This window comes from Palaemon carinicauda, chromosome 13 (assembly GCF_036898095.1).
Source record: "Palaemon carinicauda isolate YSFRI2023 chromosome 13, ASM3689809v2, whole genome shotgun sequence".
Lineage (NCBI taxonomy): Eukaryota > Metazoa > Arthropoda > Malacostraca > Decapoda > Palaemonidae > Palaemon > Palaemon carinicauda.
In genome coordinates, this window is record NC_090737.1 from 97,262,209 (window position 1) to 97,279,727 (window position 17,519).

Below are 17,519 nucleotides of genomic sequence, written 5' to 3' on the forward strand. Positions count from 1 at the left end.
TAAGAGAAACATCGGTGATGCAGGTACTCCAAGCTGGCATTTGGCGAAGACAGGCAAGCTTTACCGCCCATTACTTGTACTTTTGAACCTATGGTGTTTGCTCAGCAAGTGGTGTAAGCTACCTCAGCTCCCTTACAGGACTAGTAGCAGTCGGTCGAGGGTATACGTTACCCGGTATTAGTCTGTAATGGATGAATAGAATGACTGGCCTTTTCTTCCTTCATCTTCTCTTCTCTTTGGGCACATGAATTCCCTGCTAGGGGTAGATGGGGAATGTCTAGGTTTAAGTATGAAGAAGTGCTTATCACTTTATTTTTACCTGACCAACTGACCAAGTCACAGTGCTTGTTTCCCTGTTATTGCCCATTATTGCCCAGGCTATCAACTCTCCAGGTTACCAGACTGAGAGTTCACGAGGTGTCAGGGTACATCTCTCGCACTCTTCTTGAGCTCAGATTTGTACCCCCATGGCAAGTTTTCCAGCCAGTTGGGTTTTGGACTTCCACCCATCTAAGGATGAGTCTCCATAGTGAAGAATGAATTATTGTATTTTGTAGGAACAAATGACAAATTTAGAAGTAATTTGTATATTTCCTAACTGCAAACTTAAACTGTGTACTCATACTTGTCCCCCAAAGAAGTCCTGCCTGCAGTCAAAAGAGGGATCTGAGTGGGTGAGTGTGTGACTGGTACCCCTGCTAACTAGCAGAGGGTCGTTGACACCTCGCATAAAAGTTTAGGGCTATGCTATATTCCAGCTATGCTGAAAACTTATGGCCATAGTAAAGAGCTCAGGTTTGTATCATTAGGAAAATTACAAAGTACGTCCAAATTTGTCATATCAATCTAGATTTACATTCCATATGATTTTATTTCAAGAATTAGTATTCAATAGCTTACCATGCGTAGAAGTGAATTCATACTATCGGTGTATCTGGACAGGTTTCACCTTCATTTAGTCTGTATTAACAAGATTTTAGCGTATGGAATTCAGTTTCTTAACTTGGATTACATATATTCTGTACACATTTTTGTATGAAATTTGTTGAAGTATTTTTATACATTGCCATGCAGTACTAAACTAAAAAGAATTAGGTCTTGTCATTTTGACACCTTTGCAAATTATTTTTTGTTAAATGGCACTTCATTTTATAGTTGTGTTTATATTGAAGTATGCTCAACATTTTCATATTTTGTACACTTACCATTCCAGGTGGTACGGTTTCTGGAATATATGCTGCAAAATCTATTGTCACTGAATTTATTTCCTCCATGGCTGCTTCTGCTGATGTGTTGGCCTTGGCTAAGATTGAAATAAAGATGGATGATATCCCAGAAGGCAAATCAATTACATTCCAGTGGCGTGGAAAGCCACTGTTTGTCAGACACAGGTATGGATAATGCAACCCTTGTGTATTTAACATTCTCAATGGTAGATTGGTTTGTGATTTTATGGTTGTTAATTTGGTATATAAATAAGTTTCCTTTGGAAATCTTCTAAAAAAGAAACCTTGCACAGGAACGTCTACGGTTATTCAGTAATTATTCTTAGGTGTACAGTAATATAAACCTTCAACCTTTAGTAGGAGTATGACTTCAACGAGGCTTGAATAGACGTGTAAACTTTTAACGATGTAGTATTAGTAGCTGGTAGGTGGTGTAGTAGCGTAACCTGGACTTTGACTATGGCCGCTGGATAGTAGAGATGTGCTCCTCAGTGCCCAATTCTGATTGTTTTAATAATTTTCTTTCAGATTGAATAAATGATCTTACAGACTGCCATGTTTAAGGGATATTAATGGAAGAAGCCAAGGTTAAGCAGTGTTTCTTGATAATTGTAATAGTCGGACAGTTTTCTGTGCTATCTACTCTTATCAAACTCAAACATACTTGTTCTGGTCGGGTTGTTTTTCAATCCGTAGAGTGTGGTCATACTTCGACAATGACGACATGAATCTTAAGAAGTTTTTCTTGGACATAGCTGTTGCTGTTGGAAGAATTCCTTTACCGCTTAATGTAAAGGAGATGGGAGGCATCCTTTCCTTCAGTGTCTGCCTATCCTGGAATGTGGTTAGGACGTATTCCCTTGGTTGTTCTGTTATGATCTTTATCCTCGTGAGAGCTTCTTCATTGGTCTGCACAATTCCAGAGAAGGTAAACTTCAAGTTCTCTTTCCTCCATTGCCTCATTTTTGCCAAGTTTTCACTGCTATTTTGGAAAGACTTCATCAAAGTAGTCCAAGAAGTCTGATCGATAGGAGTCACATCCGTGTAACTCATACTGTTTCTCTCCCTGCGAGAAAATCAGTGCAGTACCAAGAGTTGCCCCATGGATGTTGAAAAGTTTTCGCACTCGATGATATACATGATGGGAAGGATTCGATGAAGCAAAGGATGTCTGTTCTATCAGTCTTTCTCGAGGCATCGACTGATTCTTTACATGATTTTTTACCAACCCTCCTGATTGGAAGGTGTTTCAGTCCCAATGTAAAGGAGGGCTACCAGTGCTTGGTCTCAAGCCAGGGGAGACAAAGCACAAGTCCCTCTTAACGAGATACCTTGACATTGTCACTATACCCCAACACCATATGTCATTTCAGTGTTGAAGCCTTGTTACAGGTAAGAGGGCTCTTGAATTTGAGAATCAGATTTGTCCTTGTTAACTAAAAAATTTTTATGATTTTTCTATTGCATATTATTTCAACCTCCTTCATGTTTTATCAACGGTCTCCCATCGTACTGCCTAACCTCTTTTCCTTTTTTCACTGTCTAGATTTGTGGAAAAGGATAACATTGCTAGGATACAAGGTTTTTTTTTATACTAAACCAATTTTGGGAGCTGTGGTACTGTTGCCAACTACTGCTACTATGATTTAAATGGGGATGATTGTATTCTTGAAATCTACTCAGTCCCATCAAGCAGGTTTGGCTTAAACTTGAGCCACTCAAATCATAGTGGTACTATCCCATTGTGTTAGGTTAGGTAGTGGTCATTTGGTAGTTGACTCTCTCGGATGTCATTAGTGGATGAGTTTATTCCATGAAAGGCTTATGAGGTCTCTATTAGGGTGCATAGACCGAAAAATTTTCTTTTGATTAATCTTATTATTTTCCAAATAAGATTACCACTGTTACCACTACCCCTGGATCCCGTAGTGCACACTAAAAACATATCTTTATTAGGGTGTTTAGACTAAAATTTTCTTTCCTTTAATCTTAGTTTTTCCATTTGTTCTGTTCAAGGTTATTATTATTCCTCCCTCCCCCAAGAAGTATCTATGTATAATGTTATCACTGTTACCACTACCTCGGGATCCCATAGTACATACTGCTCGGGGAGATGATCCTAGTACGTTCTCGTTTCTTATGCTTATGGATAAGTTATGTATGTTACATTCCCTTCCATGAGAGTACGTTTTGGCACTCGGTTCAGGTATTCATTTTGATTGTTGGATTCTATGTAATTGAACACCTTGTGTCTGTTCTTTGACTTACTAGTCACAGTGCTAATGGCATCTGCTTTATACTGGTGGAAAAGGAACCTAAGATCATTCTCATCATTCCCCTGTATGAGCCACAAGCTCTTTCCTTTAATAAGTTGAGACTGTTCATGGTAATGTTCTGATTGTATTCTCTCCTGGCACGACAAGTCTCTTTTCGCTAGTTCTCATTGATCATTGTTCCCATGGATTCAGCTGTGTGTTTGCATCGGGAACCCTACAATTGGCAGCCGCAATTGGAAACCAAACAATTGGCAGCTGTGATTAGGAACCACATGATGGGAAACCCAGCAATGTGAATGTAAACCTTTTTCGGGTAATTGTTCCTTTGAGTTGCCAGGGAACTGGTACACCTCATGTTCCGTCCTTGCACTACCAGACCAGAAATGTTTGAGATCTGACGTGCCAAAACTCTTCCTCGACCTAGATCTTCCCCATATTTAGAAAGCAGTCCGGGCATGGGATCCTTCCCTGCCCGAAAGTTTACCAGGCATCAAATTCTTCTAATTCGCCCAATAGGAATTGGAAAAAGTAAAGTCTCAGGTCTGATTTCAACCCTCATACAAGTAATAAAAGGCCACATTGTGCTCTCACAGTCTTCGGCAAAGATCCTCCCCTATCAAGGACAAGTATTTGATTGCCCTGTTCTGTTGACGGACTGACTAGCAAGTGTCCTAGGGGAGTGAGGAACCTTCAGTAAAACAATTAAATGTCATCAAAGAAGTCCAGGAAGTTTGATTGATATTAGTTGAGTATGCGGGACTTAGCATTTCTATCCCTGTGAGATACAGTGTGACGCCAAGAATGTTCCTTTCAGCGAATAGATCCCAATACATTTTAGTTTCTTTTGGGTGGTAAGAAAATGCATACTGATAACGTACCCATCCCCGAGTAGGTGACTCGAGTACCTACTACCTGTGCTCAGTTCTTGCGAGAATACACTCACGCAATATCAATAGGAATAAAGGGTGCCGCCCTTTTCACTTCTTGGATGATCAACTTTTCTCTCCTCAGGAGACTGAGCAGTGCATAATGATGATTGCCTAGTGTTGGAAAGTCCTACCTGAAGCACAGAGTCTCAAAAGACGTCAACCAATCCATCTGCATGGTATTGTGGAAGAAGTAATACACTACCAAACTACCATTGGGAAGGCTTTTCGGCACTTGGTACAGGAGCGTGACCAGTGTTAGGTCTTGTATGATATCAAATATGAAGACTATGTGACAGGACATAAGTAGTCGCCATCTTCACTTCCCTGCCTTAGGATGTTCCAGAGACCCTTTGGCGAATCCATCACTTCACTCCATTGATTCAGCGATTGCAGTACTGGCGACAGTGACCCGACGTAAGACTCGGGCACAGGGATACATGATTTTTGGGCCGGGAGTTTTCTGCCTTGAAAGCTGTTGCCAGGATTAGCCCATCAGCTTCTCGTTCCACCTTTGGTTGGGTGCAGTTATGTACTTTGCCTCAAATCGGAACTCAACATTCACAAAAAAGGCGAAAGGAAAGGACCTTATTGACACCGTAGTCACCGTACAAGTCGGCATTGGGATTTCAAAGGATTATAAGGGAGAGGAATGCATGCAAAGTCTTGCAGAGGGTACTCCAAGTCTTCACAGTCAACTCTTTGGTCACCGTTAATTGGGTCGCTGTGACTGGCCCTCTTTCCATCTAAAAGAAAGACGTCAAGTGTCATACGTCTTGTTATGAAAAAGAAGACTGCTTGCACTCGGTAAACCAGAAAGATAACACAACTAGATACCATCACTTTGATCCGTCAGAATTATCTTATCTACTAGGCTTTGGTTGTTAGTTCAAAACCAGTGCTTCAGACTACCTATCACCTCAGGCATTCACGGTTACCTTTCTGGTACCTACTTGATTAAGACCCCCCTTGATTTTTCTTGACAATTAGCTTGTCTTGTCTCTATCTAGGAGAAATTTTTTTCCAAGTCTGAAATAGTTCACCTCCTTTTGCAATGAGCTTAGAATCATGTTCAGTTGGTAGGCCAGCGACATGGCCATGCAGAAATAGAAGACTAGATTATGCTGATAACACATTGAACAATTGTATCAGAAAATGGAGTAAAGTACTGTAGCATGGCCACATACTCGCTACCAAGAATTTCAAATTGGTCAGTAACAATGTCCTGAAACTTTCCTCATCGTGTAACTTGTTCTATACGGGCTCCTGTAGCAGCAATTGGAAGCACCACTGGTGAGCTACTAGAAATTTTCCTACCTAATGGTTTCAGTGCAATAGGCAGCTTGGGAAGCTCATGCTTGGTGGCTGATTGAATATTTTCTCTCCAGGGGATCCTGAGTTAATTACTGATTTTAGATAGTTCCCTGAAAGTGAATCAAAATTGTTGATTATACCAGATGTATTAGTGATGAGGGTACTGTAAATTAACTCAAAATAATAAAGGTAAGAGTGATAATTCAGGATGCACTCCTTAATTGCTTTGAAAGTTGACAGATGAATCCAATTAGGGTGAGGCACACCTAGAGTACATGAACACCTCAAGGAAGTAGTTCATGGTAATAACACATTCTTTCTAGCAAACTGGAAGTCCAAGCAATGAGTTAGCTATCTTCTCAGTGGGATAAGTCACTTGGTAGCATTAAAGGTCAACTCCATCTTCGAAATTCATGTCTACAAGCAAAGGGGTACTGTCCCACAGACCCTTTGTAATTGAGCAATCATGATATTTCCCTGTACAAGTCATGGGTTCCTGTGAAGAACCCAGTAATAATGTGTCATCCTTTGATCCAAAGTCAACCTGAAAAGGGGCCTGGTCCACTAAGGCCCCATTTTTGAAACTCCTAACTGCTGAATTTGGAATATCGATACCAATTAGATCTTGAAGTTACTTGCGGGGTAAATGCTCTGCAGAACCCATGATTCTAGAAAATCCTTTCACCCATACAGAAAGAAGGAAAATTTCCATGGCTCTATGATGTTCTGCCTGAGGATAGCATCTTTGTCTCCCAAGTCCTCCCCTAATCAGCAGAACATTCTATATGCACCAGACAACACTCCTGGCACCATTTAGGGTTAGCTGGTTATAACATCCTACTCGGCTGCAGCTAAGCTTTATTTTGTTCATCTGTAATAGACGTAATTTAAATAAAAACATGTTATACCAGGACAGAACACTGGTAACAGTCCACAGACCCCTTATACAACCACTTGGTTTACCTATCCATGGGAAAGGTCCTTACACAAGTGAGTGTAACCAGGTTTTAAATATGTTCTAATTAGGAAGAATTTCCAAAATTCCTACTTTACTTAGCTTTTACATATCCTCCCAATACCCATATTAGAGGAGATTGGAATAAAACACCACCAGGTCTATCTAGTCAGGCCTACGACAACACACACTATATTAGTGACATCCAGACCCAATTGTAGAAGGGTGGATATGCCTAGTCTCAAAATAGGAACATGTTGGAAAGTAAAGAATTTTGGAATGTGCTAGTTTCATTTAAAATGTATTTGATAAAAGAATAATATTAAGTAAAGGGTACCTTAAAATAATTTATAAATCAATTATGAACCCATGAAATAATAGAATATTAATTTATATTTAAAATTAAAGTCCAAATATATTTTCTTGTGTCTTTGCACATGTACTGGTCAGCTGACAATCAGTTGTCATTGGCAATGTTCCCATATATTCTTTTTAATTTAAAGTCCAATGATTGGATCATTTCTTAATACTTTTACGACTATTGTTTAATTCTGAGTTATATTTTTACTTTTTGAAATGCTAAATAAACTATTATACTGAATATTAATAATTTGTGCTGTAATTAGTTACAAAATGGTTAGATAGACTAGCCATTTACAAAAAACAGTAGGGATATTTCTTATAAATAGTATTGTATTTTATTGATTAATACTAGTCATTGTCATTCACACCTTTAGAACATTGCAGTAATGAGAAAAGGGGAAATGAAAATGTTTTCTAACTTTATGCAGCATTTACTTAGAGATTGTTTTTCAAGCTTATTCTCCTTAAAACTTCTTAATTATAATTTGTTTCTACACAAAAAAAATTTTGCTTATCAGTATTTTTTAGGGGAAATTAAAAGTTCACGGTGTACTACAGCTAATATTTATGATACCAGACGATTCATTATCATGTTGATAATGCTACTAGCGTAGTTTTGGATGTCAACCTTTTTATATAAAATAAAATTATTCTTCTAAATTATCTTCAAATACAGTTTACCTGTACTCTCCGTAAAGGCAAGAAGTTATTAAATGGGAAATATACAATAAATAGGTAAGAATAAATGCTGCATTGTTTAACTCTACTGCCTACATATGAAGAATACATACATTTGCAGTAATAATGCAAGAAAAGCCTTTAAATGGAGGGTTATTAAAAGGGTATTGAAATGTGGTGCAAATTAATCACTTTTTAAAACTTTTTAAACCTGAGTAAATAAATGTAGGAAATCTTGATATGGCTGTTGCCCATGTCAGTTAGTATATGCAGACACTTGGTAGAGTTTGGGCATTCAGTTGATTGAAAACTTAATTGTTGGTTGATAAAATGTGAAGAAAGCTAATTTATAGGTTACAGAATACTAATTCAATTAATATCTAAATGCAGGAATTTTGGTTATGATCATAGCCTTGTTAGCCAGCAATAACAGGATTAGGTGAATGAAAACAGTGGAGGGTTGGGAGTTGCGGTTGGGTTATGAGTTGTCTAACTCAATGATGTTGGACTAGCTAGCTCTCCAGCTTCCAAATGCACTCTCAAAATGCATTTGTTTTATATGGTGGCTGGTTACTGTAAACTTAACCACTCTAACGTCATCTCTTTCCAGTTTGATAGGGTGCTAAATGTGACTAAAAATACCAACTTAAACTTATGGATAAAGTACCACCTTGTAAACGTATGGATATGCATTTTGTTGTACCTCCTCATCCAATGAGGACACTTAAATTCCTTGGTCATCTTGTATGAAAAATCTTTTGGTATGGTGGTTGTATTATTGCTTGGAATTCTGCCAGACATGAGCTCATGTAATATTTCAGCCCCAAAAATTAGAGTAACTATTAATGTATATTAATTATCATTACTCATGTTGTTTACAGGACAGATGATGAAATAGCCACAGAAGGTGCTGTCGATGTTGCCTCGCTTCGTGATCCAGAAACAGATGAGCAGCGGTGCCCTGATTCCAAATGGTTGGTTGTCTTGGGTGTATGCACACATCTTGGTTGTGTGCCAATTGCAGATGCTGGTAAGTAGACATATCTGAATTAAATGTATTTTTTAAGGAGTGTAAAGAGGACTATTAAAATTTAATCTCTTATATGTTTTTGAGACTAGATAGTTGGGTATTCCAAGCTAAATAAGTTTTCTTTTATATGCTTTGTGGTGGATGACAAACCCTCATGTCCCCTATGCTGTAGACAGATTGCAGTAGCTAATTTAAGCATTTGTGTAGGTTTTTATAGCAAAATTATTTTTGGGTGTTGGCAGACAATGTTGTTGTGATGCCATTCTACAGAAGTAACAGTCAATTGAAGTGAGATAAATAGTTTGATCTGCTATGGTCTCGGACACGGCAGTTAATAAAAAAGGCTCTGGGTAACAATTGCTGTGGTAAAATTTTTTTTATCAAGTCTTGTGAATATTCTTTTCTTATAGCAAAGAGCATGGCATACTTTGGTGCTTGCAGATGTTACTAAAGTACATGTGGTTCTGATTGCAAAGAACGTGGATGTTTCCAATACTGTTTAAAACAGTGCAGTCTATTCTTGTAGGATGACCTTTCCACAACCACCTTTGTCAAATTGTCGATGAAAACATTTGATAAGCTTAGAAACTCTCACTTGACTGGGAAATAGTTACCCATGCATAAGCATTTAGAAAAAGGCTGGAGACTATGAAATCATACTCATCAGGAAGTGTAGATGATTTTGTTGCTGCAGGTAGAAAAGGTATCAAGGCCCAGGAAGTTGTGGAAAAGCTGATAGATGAAGACCTAGATGAATCCAAGATTGAAGAGAATGTAGGAAACTAATTTAATTTTTAACCCTATAACAGGAAGATCAGACATATAACTTATGAAGTAGAGATAGTAACAAGAAATTCTCAATTCCCAGTAAAGTTTTCTTTACCTCTCACAAAATTTACAGCTAAGAGGGAACCAGGAAATAAAATGTCATCCAAGAAAAGAAAAAGTGAAGAGCTGTTCTGTTGTAGCACTTCACCTATTTATCCTTGAACTATAAAAAACTAATTGTGCTTGTATGGTTCCTGGACAGATAGCCTTTGCATAGTTAGTAGGTTAGCAAACAACATTGACCGTAAGGTAAACTGATGCTAACAACACGCTTATCATTTTTATTTTTACTGAGGATGGTGGTTGCATGACATCTCTCAATAAATGAGAAGGCTACTAGATAAATCTTGTCTGTTTATAAATTTCAAAAAAGTATTTTTCATCACTTTTTATAAAACATTTATAAAACAATAAAATTGAATGTTATGTAACCAGTAGTTGTTGGTGTGTTGTGCCGTAAACTAGCCTTAGTCGTATTTTTTCTCACTTAAGAGCATTGTAGATAATTAAGTTGAATACCAATTTCCTTCATGGTCTAGGGGTAGAGTTCTCTTGGTTGATGGTACACACGGGCACACTATTCCATCTTAATTTCTTATCAAATTTTTTTGAGTTTTTGTTTATAAATGAAAAATTTTTCAATATTGATACTTTTCTTGAAATATTTCAATCGTTTATTTATTATTTCTCTTGGAATTTATTTATTTCCTTTCCTCACTCGTCAATTTTCCCCTGCTTTACCAAATATGGTTGAAACTTAGCAAGTAATAATAATAGTAATAGTAGTAAAGTGATTTCAAATATTTAACTTTATTTATATTACCAAATTTATCCTTGTATTCTGGCACTTGAACAGTAAGATTTTGGTGGATATTATAAAAAATATTGATAATCTAATAACTATATGTAAAAGAAATAAAAAATGGCCCTTTTTTTTTAAATTTTCTTTTAAGATGCATAATATAATGACACAAGTTATGTTCAGTTCTACTCGACATTCGTTTTACCTATTTATATTGTTTTATGTATTTATAAATAGATCAAGAACAACAGTACAGAATTACAGTGCTAAAGAATATGTTGTTAAAAGAGGCTATAGATACAATCAGACAAGGTTGTAACATTCTCTCTCTCTCTCTTTATCCTATTGCCAACCCAACTTTAGTACTTTAAAGAATGTTTAGTTTCTTCAATAATGGTAGGTATGTATGTTTGTGTATCCAAACCTGTATTGATTTGATTTGTTATATACTCGAAATATGATTATTAATTTTTTTGTGAATTCATATTAAAATTAGTTTAAAAAAATGCTGTAAATGTATTTTTTTTTTTCATAACCGACAGAAAACTTTATAGAAATAAGGTTGGCAGAAATAATTACATGCTTTGAATTTTCATAAGGATGTTTTATAAAATATGGTAGCTTAATGTCTAAGGTGGAGTGTGGCCCATAGGCACTTTTCTTTGAGTACCTCCTAGTGATTAGTATCCTTGGTAAATTGGTTTCCACTGATCAAATAGAGGTTATGGACTACAAATATCTGGTAGCACTGTTTGTTGCCAGATCCTTGCCCTTGGTTTACCCTCTTCTGATGTCATAAATCCTCATTCTCGCTATCCATGTTGATTTGGTATCACTGTTTGTCCGTCAGTGGAATAAAAACGAAAATGCTATCCTTGAGAAAAAGGTTTAATAATATTATCATCAAAGTTTAATTTCCTCATTAAAAATCTGATAGATTTATAAAACTAATCTTGCATGATGCTACTAACACATGGAACGAGTCAAAATATATTTTTTTTCTACATTCTTGTTAAAACTATATTTTGTATTTTCTGATAACAGGTGATTTTGGTGGATATTACTGCCCATGCCACGGTTCTCACTACGACGGGGCTGGACGTATTCGAAAAGGACCAGCACCCCTCAATCTGGAAATTCCTCCCTATGAATTCCAAGGAGACTTGCTTGTAGTAGGTTAAGTGTACTACAAGGAGGGTGAGACCAATTGCAACACTTTAAATTTATATCTTCAGAGGAGTATAGAAAAATGTGAATGACAGTGATGGAAGTTTTATGTATAAAATGATTTTAAAATTAAAAGGTCTTATTTGTCAAAGTAACTTTTTTTCTCTCATGAAAATAGTTTAGAAGTAGACAAGATGAACAATTGATAAAACCAGTCCTTCACTAATGTAGATATGTATAAAGTATCCTACCTTCTTATTGTATTTATTACATTACCATTGGAAAAAAAGTTTATTGAGGATTAAAGACTTTATATGAATATGAATTTTTCTTTCTTTCATAGTTGTAATAAAAGAAAACAAAAACTACAGTACTGCCCAAATTTTATTCACATGACAAAGACTTAACTCATAATTTGACATATGAGCTTTTTATTCACATCACAAGGTCTTTTAAAATAAACAATTTGACCTATGAGATTCCTGAAATTAAAAACTTGTAACTGTCACCAATTTAAAAATTCTTTTAACATGAAGAGTTTTGAAAAATGTGACAACCTTAACCTTACAGTATAGTGTGCAAAATCTCTTGAAGGCTAAATTCAGGGAGGAACCAATTAAAAGCTATGGTAATTTTTGTAGTTTGCTCTCCCAGTATTGTAAGCTATTATTATTTACCTTCATTTTAAATTATTTAATGACAAATAATCTCTCACATTTTGCTAAGGACATATATCTCATATTTTGACAAGCATATATGTCATGTTTAAAATGCCAATAGTTGAAAAGAAAAACTTGAAACTATTGATAAACCAATATGTTTCACCTGAAAATGGGTCCTCCCAGATTTTATCCCTCGGTAATAAACCATGTCCAGTACACTGGTTATAAAATGGCTAAACATTGCACTATCCCAGTACTGGACTGAATATGTAAAAAGGAGATTTTTGGGTAGAACATCAATATCCTTCAAGGAGAAAGCAAATTCATCCAGATATCTTTATTTGGCAGACAGAAGTCTCTTGTCTCTACCTTATCTCAAAGTAAATGCCCTGAGAGGTAGTCTTTATAACCTCTAGGTATATGAAAAGTGTTGTTGGACTGTAAAGCAGTCATCTTTCCTCTATTTTCTGTGTCACAGCCCAACTTCATAGATGTGAAGAGTTATGTAACAAGGCAATGTTCCAGACATCTAAAGCTGTTAGTTGCTGCTGAAATGTAACCCTTTATGGCTAGAAGAAAGGAAATATCAATATTTCAGAAAGAAAAACTTATAATTTAACTAGACCTAAGATTCTAGCTCTTTTGAGTGGGTCAGTTCTTACTGTAAATATGTTCATTTTTTCCCTGAAAGCAAAACAAATGAAGTAAATGATCTCACAAGTTAAGAAACGAGGAAACAAAAAAACACTAATTCCACACTCCTGCATACTAAATAAATAAAATGCACTGTACAGAAATGTAAGATAATGTCATTGCAAAAGTTACTGATACAGGGTAAACCTATACACATTTAAAAATACTGGATAAACAAATAAAATGTCTTGTCAGGGCATTCAACTTTAAAATGTATATGGAAAATATTAAAATTTTCTTCAAAGCAAAATATCTGAATGAGTTTACTTTCCCCCAGGAAGCTTACTGTTTATATTTCCAAAATGAACTTTTAAATGTGTTGCATTTCACATTAGTAACTGAGAAAATCTACATGTAACCTGTTAGAATATTGATCTGCACCACACTAAAATAACATTCTAATATACTGTGGTAACTAAATAAATGACCTCAATGAAGCCCCAAAAACATCCTCTACGCTACAATAAATACAAAAGTAAACATTTTGAAAGTTTACAATATATTACTTGTAAATAAACTATTTACATTATTAGACATGATTATCATGGTACAGTATTTTCCTGTATAAAATATAGAAAACCATATTCATTATGATGCTGTTTGGATGATATAAAAAAACTACAGTATTTCTAAATACAGTAGTTTCAATCTGGCCCTTTCCATCTGGCATGTTAAATGAAAAATTCCCAAAACTGAATTGAAAATCCTGAGATCAGAAAACTAAATTTTGCTATCCACCTCTAAACTGTTAAAAATTTTCACCTAATATAGTAGTAAAAAATATAGTATGGTAATTACCCCTTATCCAGCTATATTAGTTGCAATCCAACAATCAGTACTTCAAGAACTACAACACCAAATTATCTTAAGCATCTTTATTGTATTTACTTGAAATGAGCTGTTATAAGCTTGGCAGATCTTATAAACTACCAATTAACTAAAGGATTGAGGACAATATTGCAGGGTGGTCCTTGCACTTCATGCAAGAGTTAGAGGTTTCTATGAGATAATTTTTAGAGTAAACTAACTAAATAATTGCTAAAGACCCATGCCTTGACAAACACTATCAAAAGACAGTCTGTTTAGACCAAGACAAATATAACTACTGTAAATTGCTATCCGAGGACCAACTGCATATGCTTGGGAAAGGCGCTACAATTCGCCCTTCTTGAGGGCACAATAAGTCTGCTGAGACAAGACAAATATAACTAACTTGTTATCTGAGGAACAACTGCATTTTCTAGTGAAAGACACTATATTTGCCCTTTTCAGGGGGCACAGCAAAAGGATTACCAATATTTTACTTGAACATCAGGTGTATATTTTAATGCATATTTATTTTATTATTTTTCTATAGGTTATATAATACATTTTCTACAAGCTGTAAGACAACTAACAGAGGAGATTATATATTTCATGTTTGAAACAGCAGCATTATTTTAGGGAACTGCTATGAATTACTATTTAAGAACTTAATGAATGATACTCTGCTGCCATAAAAATATTCATAATATGAATATGTTAGCCAATCCATAGCACATCACCAAACAGAAAATATTTAGTTATAGAGTAGTGTAAGTTAAAAAATGTGTATGTATACTTATGGCAAAGATAAACCAGACCAAACAATGTAAGTTATTGCAAAAAACATTTTTAAAAGAATTTCAGATAGCAAACAGTTTTACTTTGTTTCAGGAGGATATTACTGAGTAACTTGAAATCTTATGGATTCCAACTGTGTTCAAGAAACATGTTTCAAGTACATATATATGAAAAAAAAAAAAAAAAAAAACACCAACATTAACAACTTGAGGATTGTGTGCATCTTTGCAAATTCACTAAGTTGTTAAGCTGAAAGAGAGCATGGAGTAAGATATATATTACAGATTCTCTTAAAAGGGACCAAATTCATAACACCAACTGTTTGTTAATATTCAACATGCTATAAAGATTTGTGAGCATCTCCAGCTCTGATATATGAAACCAACTTAAATGGGGTAAATTCTTTCCAGCTTAAATCCACATTTACAACAGAAATTTTACAGCTGAAGTTAAAACAAAATATTCTAGACATATAAAAAACGATTTTCACAAAATCTAACAAAAAAGGAGGTACCAGTACTGTACATAAATGAAACAAATTTAACAATTACAGAAAGTATATGAAATAAACAACATTGAAAAATGTAATATAATAAGTAATGCATACAGTACTGTAAACATGAAAAATAACACATACCATTCCTCAATATACATCAGCTTTAAATGATTGAACAGGAATGTAACTCCCTTGTAAGTTGTGGACTGCTATCTAATAATTAAACCTCTCAAAAGATAGATAACACATTCAAGTTATCGGATGATAATTATGGTATTTTAATTTTAAGCTTCATCTTATAGAGAAACAAATTTTTCTTTCATGAAATTCCTAGTACAGTAATCAGACATTTTGTACACAACAAATCAACTATGAAAAATTACTTGAAAAAATTTAGTGACCTAACTAAACATGAATTTGACGTCTTTTATAAGACAAATGAAAAAAAGTTTTGTTGTGCATTGTGAAATTCTCTTGATGCTGCATTTACTATAACATTTCATATAGTATATTGTACTTTTTTACAGTAGAAAAAAAAGGAATTAATTCATACTTCATGGCAATAACAACAGTGATGGAAGCACCGAGAATACACGTATCTACATTATTTTGACACTTCATTATTGACTCATAAGTAAAGCTAATGAGCTCCAGAAAGACTGGGTCTTTCATGAAATTTAAAAAAAAAAAAAAAACAGATTTAGAACTGTCTAAAAAAAAAAGACAAAAAATATGAAATACATCAGATAGAATTGTATGGCAGTAAAGAAAATAACTATAAAGATATTAAAAATATTTGATTAAAATGAAAGTAAATGTAAAGCATACAGTATATTTATATATCAAAGAAAGCATGTAATTCTAAGTCAATTTATTTTATCTAAAAAAGAGACAGGAGACCACCTCTTTATATTATACTACTAGCTGGTTGATAGAAAATATTTAAGTAATAATATTTAAGTAATTAGGAAGTTTAGTAGGTACTGTACAGTATTATCTTGGTTTACGAGTAATTAATAATGCAAGCAAATCGGTATACGAGCATAGAAATTTAAATCAGTATACAATTACTACTTATTAAAATGATGAAATTTACCAGCCCAAGAAGTCAAGCTTGACTTTTGCTCAGCTGGCCCAAATAATTTGGGAAAGATAAAATATAATATAAAGTGTATATTAAATTGAATAAATAAAAAAAAAAAATAAAAAATAAGAGATAAAAATCTGTGATTGTTAAAAATTTAATCTTCTCTAAAACATATGCATCTTAAGAACATTAAAACTTAAATAACGGAGAAACTCAGAATCCAATAAAATGTCACACCCTTTTCTCATTAAAACAATATTTATCTTCTGAAAACTTTATACAGTATTCACAAAAAATATTGTTGTATAGATCTGTACTGTCTATGAGAATTGTATCAGTCTGTGAGTAAACATATCCATCCATATGAGCATTTTTTGTGGACAAGTACTTATGAGATTAGAATGAAATCAGTCATGCGGTGGCCACACGCAGTGTTAACGGTGTTAATGAGATTTTTTACCCAATTTTATGCCCTTTTAAAGAAAAGGCAAAAGCAGTTTCCTCTAGATGGTTTCCTTGTCAAAATTGGATGTGTAGAAAAATAAGACTACTAAGTATCCATAAAACGTGCAAAAAGTGATTCAGTTAGTGATAGTGAATGTGTTCAAGAGAGAGAAATCTTTATATTTTATCAGAAATGCTCATGGAGGGAGTTTCCTTCAAAGCAGTAACCCCTTTCTTCTCCTCCTGTCCCCCTCACACCAGACACGACTCTCCTCAAATGTAGAGAGTGAGGTAATTTGTCAATATATTTCTATTTTTTATTGTGAATTATTGATTTGTATTAATTTCTATTGTTAAGGCTTTTAATTTGTTCTTTAAATAACATTACAAACATTTAAAAAAAGCATGTGTACTGTATGTGTATTTATGGACGTGAAGAATGCATCTTGTAAATTCCGTTTCTTTTTCATGGGAGAAATTGTTTTGGTTTATGAGCATTTAGGGCTGGAAGCTCATTCCAGGAACAGATTAAACTCATAAACCAAGGTACTACTCTACATTACTACAATTATTCATTAAAATATACATGAATAAATAAATGATTCTCACCAGATTAAATAAAGGGTATATATTGTACAGGCAACTTTTATAAAAAATAATAAAAAAATTTTGGGCCTACAAAAAAAATAAGTCATTATAAAACCAAGCCCTTTTACCTACTAATTGCAGAAAAAGCTTTCCATTCAAAACTGAAAAATCTACTACTGATTGGATAAGTGTATTGGTAACCATAGTAGTTGCTGAGCAGAAGAGTACAGTACTACAGTATGTAGACGTTACCACAGTAACATAAAATAGTTTAGTTTAACCCTTTTTTTTATAAATGACTGATCATAACATATGCTTTATTCTTTCAACAAGATGAAATGACAAGCTGACTAAATTCAACCTGATGCTTCTGACATCCAAA

At 34.5% G+C, this 17,519-nt stretch overlaps 1 protein-coding gene across 2 annotated transcripts in view; it reads left to right on the top strand.

Moving 5' to 3' along the window:
- The window catches only part of LOC137652340 (cytochrome b-c1 complex subunit Rieske, mitochondrial-like), a 35,022-nt gene extending 23,138 nt beyond the window's left edge, over positions 1-11,884 (top strand). For both annotated transcript variants that reach the window (XM_068385689.1, XM_068385690.1), the window contains exons 3-5: positions 1,214-1,391; positions 8,620-8,768; positions 11,443-11,884. In XM_068385689.1, the coding sequence (XP_068241790.1) occupies positions 1,214-1,391; positions 8,620-8,768; positions 11,443-11,579 (464 nt within the window). In that variant the 3' untranslated portion in view covers positions 11,580-11,884. The remainder of the gene's footprint in view (positions 1-1,213; positions 1,392-8,619; positions 8,769-11,442) is intronic.
- Positions 11,885-17,519: the final 5,635 nt, after the last annotated feature.